Source organism: Staurois parvus, unplaced genomic scaffold (genome assembly GCF_062004578.1).
Source record: "Staurois parvus isolate SC_StPar_1 unplaced genomic scaffold, SC_StPar_1.0 ptg000205l, whole genome shotgun sequence".
Lineage (NCBI taxonomy): Eukaryota > Metazoa > Chordata > Amphibia > Anura > Ranidae > Staurois > Staurois parvus.
The window spans coordinates 3,883,196-3,895,240 of record NW_028318001.1 but is presented as its reverse complement, the minus strand read 5'-3'; the positions used below and the strand labels follow the sequence as shown (position 1 = coordinate 3,895,240).

Sequence of the window (12,045 nt, the reverse complement as noted above, 5' to 3'; positions counted from 1 at the left end):
TGGCCATGTGCTTTCTTGAGCAGAGGGACCTTGCGGGTACTGCAGGATTTCAATCCTTGTCGGCGTAGTGTGTTACCAATTGTTTTCTTGGTGACTGTGGTCCCAGCTGCCTGGAGATCATTGACAAGATCCCTCACGTGTAGTTCTGGGATGATTCCTCACTGTTCTCATGATCATTGACACTCCACGAGGTGATATCTTGCATGGTGCACCAGACCTAGGGAGACTGACAGTTGTTTTGTGTTTTTTATATTTGTGAATGATTGCACCAACTGTTGTCACCTTCTCACCAAGCTGCTTGGCGATAGTTTTGTAGCCCAGTCCAGCCTTGTGTACAGCCTGGCTACAATCTTGTCCCTGACATCCTTGGACAGCGCTTTGGTCTTTGCCATGGTGGGGAGTTTGGAATCTGATTGTTTGATTGCTCCTGTGGACAGGTGTCTTTTATACAGGTAACAAAATGAGATTAGCAGCACTCCCTTTAAGTGACTGGTTCTAATCTCAGCTTGTTACCTGCATGAAAGACACCTGGTAGCCAGACATCCTGCTGAATGATAGGGGGTCATATACTTATTTTCTTCATGAACATGCAAATCAGTGCATAATTTGTTAGACATGCATTTCTTTTGAATTTTTTGTTGCTATTCTGTCTCTCAGTGTTACAATACACCTACCATTCGATTTTTAGACTGATCATTTCTTTGTGAGTAGGCAAACATTCGAAATCATCAGGGATCAAATACTTATTTCCTTCACTATATCAGTAGAATATGCATGAAACATTATCAGCTTTGAACGTCCCACAGACCACAGAAACATCCACGCATCTTTTTATGTTACAATGCAGTCTACAACAAAGTCTAATGAAAGAATAATTTTTAATATGTTCTGCAATATAGTGATTCTTTATCCAAAAACAAGGAATGTGGATGTTGCTCTGAGGGTTGGTGAACTTGCATGTATAGATGGACAGCACACACATTCATTACACAGTATATCATTTAGGCTCCATGCGCACTGGGCTTAAAAAACACTGTTCCTACAGGAGTTTAGCGTTCTGCCTGTAGAAGCAGCTCAATGTTATCCTATGTGTCCATGCACATTAGGATGTTTAAAGACATACATTAAACTCAGTGTTTAGATGCTGTGATAATTTAGGGGTTGTTTAACCTAATGGTAGTGCAAACAGTTAGTCCAGTCCACGTCATCAACTCCGTTTAAGGGCTTTTCTGCCCACTTTTCTTTAAAACAGCAAAGAAAAGTTCAACAAAAGACATAAGTTTCCCATGCAGAGGTTTACACCATCACTTTAAATTTCAGAGCGAAATACTTCGCCTGTTAGATCACTTTCTTTGGAAATCCTTAGGCCTCATGCCTTGGTCCTCCTGATTGTCAGACACATGTCCCAGTGCTCCTACACCAATCGCTGTACCACTTTCGGTTTCTTGTCACTTTCCTGTAGCTCACTGCTGCTCTGCGTCTCTCTCTCAGGCTTAGGCCTCTGTCTGCCCTGTCCTGGACAGCATGGTGCATACATGTACCTCTTTGCTACCTTGCAGACACACACTGACACCAGAGAGGGTGGAGTGCTGAACTCTGATTCTGACTCTATTATGAAACCTAGCACACACCTGCACCATTAGTGCGACTATTTCTTAAAAATCCTGGCCTAGACTGCCATTTTACACAGTGGTATTGCCTCACCCTGCCACAAGGCAGAAAAAAAAAACTTCTGGGTTGCGTATTTGAGAGGAGTTTTCTGACAGAAATAAACCGCTTAACTTTCCTAAACGTGTGTGCAAAAACACTATAAATATTTTTTCTACCAAGGGAATTGAAGTTTTTTAAGCCCCGTATTTTTGGACCCTCAAGCATAAAGGGTTAGTGCACCTTTTCAATAAATACACCATGTAGTCAAGTGTGTTCAAAAACCCGACGCAGCTTTGAAATATTGTGTTTGAATAGCCATACCTGTAGGCCATTTGCATCCCCCCGAATCCTGGCCAAAAAACCGTCTGTTAGGACACTCCCTAGCATCACAGGAGTGAGCATTCTTCTATTAAATATTCCTTCGAATGGCTGTATGAGTCTATTTCTCTTTTTATTGCCATGTATACACTTTAAAAAAGTTCTTTGACCGTAGAAGAGATAAACATGCTCAAGCTGCCATTTCTTTCCTTCTACAAAAGGCTGTTCTTGACTGTCTCTGACTTCAATATTTGCTGAAGTACTGAACCAGAACAAGCACAGAGCAAGTGAAATCAGAGGGAAGTGAGAACTTCTGATCTGCATACTTGTACTTGATCAGTGACTTAAAAAGTGTTGAAGGCAGTAAATCAGGATAAAAGGCAGGGGACTTTCATTCTCAGAAGTAGATTATAGCAATGGCAGCCTCCATCTTCCTTTAATGACATGCTTCCTTTAAAGAAGTACAGCCAAAGCTCGTTTGGCTGTACTTCTGTGGATCACAGGAGTGCAGTTCATTCTGCATGCCTGTAACCCATTTTCAGCTGACAGCAGGCTGAAGCCTGCTGTTGGCTGACGTCGTAACTCTGGTCCAGGCAAGGGAAAGATCCTGACTTTAAAGTCAGGTTCCACCCCAGAGTCTGGAGCGTCACCTGGCTCAGCTTCTCTGCAAGCCTCTGAGAGCCTGAGATAGCTGCTCCCCCCCCCCCTCCACAGCCCAGCGCTCCAGTGAGCACTGGGGAGGACAGAGTAGACAGCAGTGACTGACAGTCACCGCTCTCTGGTCAAAGCGGCTGTGAGAACTCCGTGGTCATGCTGTTGCTGAGTTCTCACACTTAGGGCCGGCGGGGGACAGATGCAGCATCGGACCACTGCATCAACCTAGGCTGCATCAACCTAGGTAAGTATTTTTTTTTTTTTAAATCCCACACTTCTCTTTTAAGGTCAGAGGAGCATCCTCCTCATCATTCCTCCATGACTGGGCAATCCAGCAGCAGGAAAAACCAAATCACATTGATAAGACACGAGAGAAGAGTAATGTGTGGAGGATATAGAGAGCACTATATGCTCAGTTAACCATGATAATACATTAGGATACTTAGTTTAAAAAAAAAAGTGAACGTTATTTACAGTTGCATCTAATGAAACATGCAAGCACTCACAAATGTACAGTGCTGGTATCTTAAGAACCTATGGAATAGAAATCCATGCAGACACTGCTCATATAAATGAAAAGAATCTGTTGTGAGAGAAGTAAGGGAGGTGCCATTGCTGGCTTTCTTCCGAAATAGCTGGTTTCTTGGCTATCATGCTGACACATTGGGGTTGATTTACTAGCAAATAGATTGTGCAGTTGCTCCGGAGCTTAGTAAATGGGGTGAAGCTCTGTTGATGGCCAACTCGTGGAAGCAAAATGTTGATTTTTTTTTTTTCTTGTGTATGTTTGGGTATTTTTTGCAAAGAAGCTTCACCACTTTTACTAAGCTCTGGAGCAAATGCGCTTGCCAAGTGCACAGTTTATATGCAATTAGTAAATCATTTCTGACACTTGTTTACAGCATGCATGTCCTAGGTCAGTGTCACACTCAGTCCTGCATTGCACAGGATGATGTAGGAGTGTCTGCCCATATTCTGACTCTGGAGAGAAGGGAATTGTAGATGGTCCGCTGTTGCTGCAACATGGAATAAGTATTATTCTGGGTTAGATCACCCCATAGATCAGTGGTTCTCAACCTTCCTAATGCTGTGATCCTTTAATACAGTTCCTCATGTTGTGGTGACCCCCAACCATAAAATTATTTACCCAGTAATTATAATTCATGAGTTTCATTTTACCTCCAATACTGCTGCTTTTAACAGAGTAGCTGCTTTTAACAGAGTAGCTGCTTTTAACAGAGTAGCTGCTTTTAACAGAGTAGCTGCTTTTAACAGAGTAGCTGCTTTTAACAGAGTAGCTGCTTTTAACAGAGTAGCTGCTTTTAACAGAGTAGCTGCTTTTAACAGAGTAGCTGCTTTTAACAGAGTAGCTGCTTTTAACAGAGTAGCTGCTTTCAACACAGCAGCTGCTTTCTACACAGTAGCTGCTCTTTACACATCAGAAATATGTGTTTTCTGATGGTCTTAGGGGACCCCTGTAAAAGGGTCGTTCGACCCCCAAAAGGGTCGCGACCCACAGGTTGAGAACCACTGCCATAGACGATAATCTTATAGATGCAGAAATTATAGTTTTAACTGACAATAAGTATTGAAGAGCTAAAAGGTGAGTAGGGTGCACACCATATGAACTGTGAATGAAAGTGAATATGTGTTAGACATTATATATCTTTATACGGTATATATTTGGATATGCAAGGGGTATTCAAAAAGTTATTGGGAAAAAATTAATCAAAAGCACAATATTTTAGGAATAAGCCTTTTTTTTTTTTTTTTTACATAAGCTCAATCCACATCAAGACACTTCTGTAAGAGATGATACCAGCTCATTGTACCACCCCCGAAGAACTGAGGGTCCAGAGAATTTAACTATGTCAAAGCAGCCTTGTTTACCTCATTAATGGTATTAGAATGGGTACCTTTCAAAATTGTTTCAAATTAGTTAATAAGAAAAGGTCAGAAGGTGCTAAATCAGGACTGTGGGGTGGATTTCTAATGATTTCACTCTGAAATTCTCACAATATTGCCATTGATTGGTGAGAAGAAGGCAGGGGCATTGTCGTGGTGGAAAAGGACTTGCTGTTTAGCTAATTTTCTCAAAACACATAATAAGCGAATGTTACTGACTTTCCATCAGCTACTTTCCAGTACTGTTACTGGAATTCCATCAGCATCCCAGAAAACAGTTGCCTTAATCTTTCCTCCTGACCTGCTTGCTTTTACTTTGATTTGATTCCTTTTAGACAGCCATTGCTTCAAATGAGCTTTGTCTTCAGGATCATATTGATAAAGCCAAGTGTCATCTCCAGTTACAATTCACTTCAGAAAGTCCTCTGGATTTTGATCCCTTTAGTTCAAAATGTTCATTGAAAGCTCTGTTCTTGTCTGTGGTTCATCTGGGTGCAACAGTTTTTGTACCCAACAAGCAGACAGTTTGCATAGCTTTAATCTCCTAGGTAAAATTGTGTGAACAGAACCTACTGAGATGTCTAGGGTGTTATTTTCTCTGCCTTTAATCATCGCCACCCTCTACTAAATTTCAAACAGCATCAATTTTATTCCTCACAAACTGTTGATGATGATCAGCCCCTTCGTTCATTGTTTTCAACTCTGTCTAGTCCTTCTCTGAAATGGGCTATCCTTTTGTAAATTGTAGATTCTATGGTGAATCAGCTCTGTAACCTTTTATCAGAGCAGTAATGATGTCTGCATTCTTCCAGCAAAGTTTCCACATAAATCTGATCTTGCTTCAGTTTTGTCGGAATTCATTTTGCTCCACAGATGGTCGACTTCACAGTGGCATAAGTTTCAATCTAACATTCATATATGCTACCGGTTCATATGTGTTACAACACAAGTCCAAGTCTACTCTGTTATAAACAGATATTAAATTGCTTGCTTTGTTTTTTTTTTCATGAAATAATTTTCCACAAATGTTTAGATGTCCCTTGTATAGTGTGTGTGTGTATATGTTTTACAGCTGGTAATGTTAATCATTTTATATAATTGTTTTGAGAAGATAAAAGTTGACAGTGTTGAAAATCAATTTTGAGTATTTGCTTATTTTAAAACCTTTCTGTTCATATGCTTGTTGTCTTAAGAACTGGCATTGTGCTTGTATATCCTTCAGGATATATTAATATCAAAATAATATCAAATTTCTCTGATGAGACAGCAAAAATTTCATAAGGCGTTCTCTCTGCTCCTATTTCAGGTCCATTTGGCATTAACCATGGAGTTGAGCTTCATTCAGATGTGGTTGAATATGCAAAGGAGAAATTGGAGTCTTTCATTAAATTCAGTGATAGCTTTGATAAGTGAGTATTATCTTTGCTACCTAGGGAAAAAACTTTGAAACACAAGGTGGGGTTATTCAAACTTGGGGAGAATATTAAAAAGGTTTATGCAGTTAGGGTCCTTGAAGGACTTGAATCTATCTGATGCAAAGCTGCTGATGTACTCTATATCCCAGGTATTCCCTTGTTTGAATTTTCAGCCATTTGTTAACTCTTAGGGCTCGTTCACACTAGGCTGTTTTGCCAACGCTTGCCAAACGCCCCTATAGCGTTTGGCAAGCGTTGGTCCGGCGTTTGCGGAGCGTTTTTTAACGCTCGGCAAACGCTCCGCAAACGCCGCATGCGCGGTTTAGCGGCGGTTGCTAGGCATTTGCCGAGCGTTAATAACGCCCCACAAACGCCTATAATGCAGTTTGAGTGGTGTTACCGCTCCGCAAACGCCCCGCAACCGCGTCGCAACCGCACCGCAAACGCCGGCCGGGCGTTTGCGGAGCGGCACCATAGACGAGAATAGGAGGCTTCAAAGCCTCCTGACTCGTCCAGAGGCGTCCGTTTTGCCGCGACGCGACGCAAACGCTCCCGTTAGAACAGCACCATGTGCTGTAATGTGCAGAATTGGCAGAGGCGTTTGGGAAGCGGTAAAAACGCTTCCCAAACGCCTCTCTGCCGCCTACACACAAGGCTAGTGTGAATGTAGCCTTAGGGTGGTGCGTTTACAACAGGTGTGTTTGGGACTGGTCTGAGCAGCCATGCCCAGTGCAGTCCCAGTGCAAGACAAGGCAATTTGCCTTGTTTACTGTCAGCTCAGTTTACACCACTGCAATGTGGTGGTGTGTGCTGAAAAAAAAGTAGAGCATGCAGTAGGTTTTTTTTTTTTTTCAGCTCAGCATGGCTTGATGCAGCCCTCCACTTCACAAATCGCTGTCGCTGATAGAACAGAGTGAAATGTCTCTTTGTGACACTTCATTAACCCCTTCCCACTCCAGCATCGCTTTAAAAAGTTCAGACCGCCGTGGGGGCATGAAGGATTTGCGATCATGCTCAGTGGTCACATGATCGGAAGTCGGTACATTCGGCTACTAGTGTTTACCCCAGACCGAAAACTGTCTTTCGGTGCCCACGTTCAGCACATAAAAATTGTCCGCCCAGCAATACATTTGTGTAGCCTGCAGGCTTAAAGCCCACCCTTTTTCTGCAGAACATATGTGTTGGGTGGTCACAAAGGAGTTAGTTTTGGAAAAAGATTGCTGTGCGATGTGCTGTTTCTTGCTCATTGACACCGCAGCCTTTCATAACACACCAGGGTGTGTTCTAACGTAACTTCTGCGGTGAATGGGCTCCTATTGTGTACGGTCATATATGTAGCATCTAGTTGTGTACAGCTGTGGCCAAAAGTTTTGAGAATGACACAAATATTCATTTTCACAAAGTCTGCTGCCTTGGTTTATAGGATGACAATTTGCATATACTCCAGAATGTTATGCAGAGTGCCTAGATGACTTGCAATTAATTGCAAAGTCCCTCTTTGCCATGAAAATGAACCTAATCCCAAAAACAAATTTTCACTGCATTTCAACCCTGCCACAAAAGGACCAGCTGACATCATGTCAGTGAGTCTCATGTTAACACAGGTGTCAGTGATGACGAGGACAAGGCTGGAAATCATTCTGTCATACTGATTGAGTTAGAATAACAGACTTGAAACTTTAAAAGGATAGTGTTGCTTGAAATCATTGTTCTTATTCTGTTAACCATGGCTACCTGCAAGGAAACACATGCAGTGATTATTGCTTTGCACAAAAAGGGATTCACAGACAAGGATATTGCTGCTACTAAGATTACACCTAAATCAACCATTTATCGGATCATCAAGAACTTGAAGAAGAGAGGTTCAATTGTTGTGAAGAAGGCTTCAGGGTGTCCAAGATAGTCCAGCAAGTGCCAGTACCCTCTCCTAAAGGTGATTCAGCTGTGTGATCGGGGCAGCACTAGTGCAGAGCTTGCTCAGGAATGGCAGCAGGCAGGTGTGAGTGCATGTACAGTGAGGCAAAGACTTTTGGAGGATAGCCTAGTGTCAAGAAGGACAGCAAAGAAGCCACTTCCCTCCAGGAAAAACATCAGGAACAGACTGATATTCTGCAAAAGGTACAGGGATTGGACTGCTGAGGACTGAGGTAAAGTAATTTTCTCTGATGAATCCCCTTTCCGATTGTTTGGGGCATCCAAAAAAAAATGTGTCCGGAGAAGAAAAGGTGAACGCTACCATTAGTCCTTTGTCATGCCAACAGTAAAGCATCCTGAGACCATTCATATGTGAGGTTGCTTCTCAGCCAAGGGAGTGTGCTTACTCACAAGTTGGCCTAAGAACACAGCTATGAATAAAGAATAGTACAAAAATCTCCAAGAGCAACTTCTCCCAAACATCCAAGGACACTTTGGTGATGAACAATGCTTTTTCCAGCATAATGGAGCAACTTGCCATAAGGCAAAAGGGATAACTAAGTGGCTCGCGGAATAAAATATCAAAATGTTGGGTCCATGGCCAAGAAACTCCCCAGGAGGTGGGTGAACAAAAAAACCCCACAAATTCGGACAAACTCCAAGCACTGATTATGCAAGAATGGGCTGCCATCAGTCAGGATGTGGCCCAGAAGCTGACATACAGAATGCCAGGGCAAATTGCAGCAGTCTTGATATAGAAAGGTCAACATTGCAAATATTTTTTGATGAAGAATTCCTCCTGCGCTGTAATGGACCCCCAATCCCTACCTATCAGCTGCTAACACTCGACTGATACCCAACCAGTGCAAAATGAATAATAAACAATAGTGCAGCGCTAACAAACTAAATCACTATAAATACTACTTCATGGGCTAAAAAAGCCAAAAGCACCTACATGTGAAATACTTAAATAAAAGTATAAACATGAAAATTTATAAAATGTGAAAATTATAACACATCTTAAGGTGACCAAATTATCTTAGTGCCCCATTCCTGTGCCAACAATTAATAATAAAAAAATCACAAGCACAAATAACGTGATGGTGCCACTTCAAATCTCATAAATGAACAAACACATAAATATATAAGTCCAATAAAATAATTCAGTGACGCAGCATACTTCATGCAATGTGCAATTAGTGCTCAATCGTGTAAGTGCCAACACACTTTTCCACTCCAGCTGCAGTGCCTCCTCACCTCCTTTCTACGACCCCCAGGGGCCATAGAGCTTTCAGGATCACCCTGGATCCTCAACAATTCCGTCTGGTAAACCTCCTTAGTTCTCCTATTATGCCTCCTCCACCTTTTCTTCTCTGTGACCTATGAGGTCTTTTAGGCAGTATTTCTGTGAAATCTCACTCTCATATTAGTGAGCAAAAAAAGAGATCCTCCATAGTGTAGTAAATCAAGCTTGCAGGCGTTTATTTTATAAGCAGAAGTTACTCACATTGAAATACAGCCTCTTCCTCTCCCCTGCATGGGTAAACTGCATTCATGTGGTACTTCCTGGGAGTTTCAAGATGGCGTTCCGTACCGGCAGTGCGTCACTTCAAAACCGGAAGCTGCGTATCGGCGTACCTACGCGTAACGTCACGTGGTCTCGTGACTTCCTCGGCGTACCTACGCGTTACGTCACGTGGTCTCGTGACTTCCTCGGGGACCCCGAGGAAGTCACGAGACCACGTGACGTAACGCGTAGGTACGCCGATACGCAGCTTCCGGTTTTGAAGTGACGCACTTGTTGTTGAGGATCCAGGGTGATCCTGAAAGCTCTGTGGCCCCTAGGGGTCATAGAAAGGAGGTGAGGAGGCACTGCAGCTGGAGTGGAAAAGTGTGTTGGCACTTACACGATTGAGCACTAATTGCACATTGCGTGAAGTATGCTACGTCACTGAATTATTTTATTGGACTTCTATATTTATGTGTTTGTTCATTTATGAGATTTGAAGTGGCACCATCACGTTATTTGTGCTTGTGATTTTTTTATTATTAATTGTTGGCACAGGAATGGGGCACTAAGATAATTTGGTCACCTTAAGATGTGTTATAATTTTCACATTTTATATATTTTCATGTTTATACTTTTATTTAAGTATTTCACATGTAGGTGCTTTTGGCTTTTTTAGCCCATGAAGTAGTATTTATAGTGATTTAGTTTGTTAGCGCTGCACTATTGTTTATTATTAACATTGCAAATATTGACTCTTTGTATAAACTTAATGTAATTGTCAATAAAAGCGTTTGACACTTATGAAATGCTTGTAATTATACTGCAGTATACCATAGTAACATCTGACAAAAAGATCTAAAAACACTGAAGCAGCTGATTTTGTGAAAATTTATATTTGTGCCATTCTTAAAACTTTTGGCTCAATAATGCCAGGAATAGCCAACAACTCAAGGCTGCTAGCGCATGGGGGTGCGGGACCGGTATTGTAACTCTTTCTCCTCTCCCTAGACAAAAACGAGCAGTTAACCTTTGCAGTGCGGGCACAGCCCCACTGCATGGGAGAACATTTTTTTGCTCAAAGATTGGCTTTAAGTAAGCAACATTGTAATTTCATAATTTTTTACCTTTTTTATCATGTCATGTATAATTTATGACGTTTTTAAGAATAACAGCACTAAATAACATTAATACCTATTGGTAAATCAAGCAAGCTTGTAAATATTACCTCACACCTTTTGGTTTCTTTTTATTGGGGAGCTGTAAAGTAATACAATGTCCTGCTAGTTAAAATTTCCTTCTATTTCACAAAGTCCTTTACAGATACACATACACAGGACTACCTGAATCCCTTTGATGTGTGTGCTCACTAACTCACCATTGGCTGAACGGTTCCAGCAGGGCAGCATGTCTGCCTGAACAGATCCCTTGGATACCTACTTTTGTCTGACACCAGCCTCTGCACCATTCCATTTTACATGGTTCCTGATTTTTCTCTGAAGTCGTACAAGTTTCTAGACAACATAATATTAGGCTGGTGGGAATTGAAGGCAGGTGTGAGACGCCACAACAGCTAATCCAGTAGCGATGAAGGCAGCTTGTGACCAGGAAATTTAAGAGAAAAGAATTTTGTACTTTATAGTCATCTTGGATGTACCTTTATTCTACTGGGTTTTTTTTTTTCTTGTATGGCATTGTACATGTTTATAATGTAGTTATAGTGTAATTATATAGTGCTGCAAAAGATATGGTCACATACCTGGGTAGTGAGCCTGACGTGAAGAGGCAGACCTCTCGTACAACTCCGGCTCAAGGACTGCTGAGAGTGGAATGGCGGTCGCAGGAGCTCGGCGGGGTATGAGGGCCTGGGATCTGTCCGGTAACAGCTGTTGGACTGATGAGTAGCAGGCCAGAGCAGGGTGCAGATGTATCCGTGCAGGATGGATGGATGCCAGAGCACTGTGTGCTGAGGATGCAGAGTCAGATGAGCCGGGTTCGATATTGACAAGACAGATCAGGATTAAACGGCAGGAAGGAGAATAGTTGGGACACAGGCCGGGTTCAGTAGTAGGAGGTCAATCAGGCAGGAGCAGGCAGAAGAATAATCCGAGGACAGGCCAGAAGTCAGGGCAGGAGGCGATCAAGCAGAAGTCAGGAACAGGCTGGTTTTGGCAACAGGAATCAATCACGGAAGTCAGGAAACACGAGCAGGGGAAAAGTCCATACGGCAATGAGACAACCACAGCAGTCAGTTTAAATAGCCCTCTTGGCGCCAGCATTAATGACAGGCGTGCGCCGCGAGCGCAACTGCGCGCGCCGCTGTCCAGGCTCAAGCACATTTGCTCAGCTTGCCAGAACCCTGCACATGCGCATATTTGTGCGCCGTGGAGATTCACCTATACTATGGGCAGGCCTTCCGTGACAGATATTTATGCTGTGTAAACTAATAATGCATGTATATTTTGAAAAAACAAACATTTTGCAAAAAAAAAAAAAATAAAACATCGCAGTTATAACTTACTACTGCTCTACTGCTTTACCTAGTGCTCATGCATAAAAGGGCATAATAATTCATGATAATGCACTACTGCATGTTGTGGTGTGCTACGAAAATTAGTTGATGGCCATTTTGTGGTGTCTGTCAACGCGTGATAACGCTTGCACTAACCACATCAGCGTATA

At 42.3% G+C, this 12,045-nt stretch overlaps 1 protein-coding gene across 1 annotated transcript in view; it reads left to right on the top strand.

Annotated features, from left to right (window-relative positions):
* The window catches only part of PCMTD1 (protein-L-isoaspartate (D-aspartate) O-methyltransferase domain containing 1), a 57,715-nt gene that overhangs the window by 24,214 nt on the left and 21,456 nt on the right, over window positions 1-12,045 (top strand). Inside the window, exon 3 of the mRNA XM_089678411.1 lies at window positions 5,834-5,936. Within this exon, the coding sequence (XP_089534537.1) occupies window positions 5,834-5,936 (103 nt within the window). The remainder of the gene's footprint in view (window positions 1-5,833; window positions 5,937-12,045) is intronic.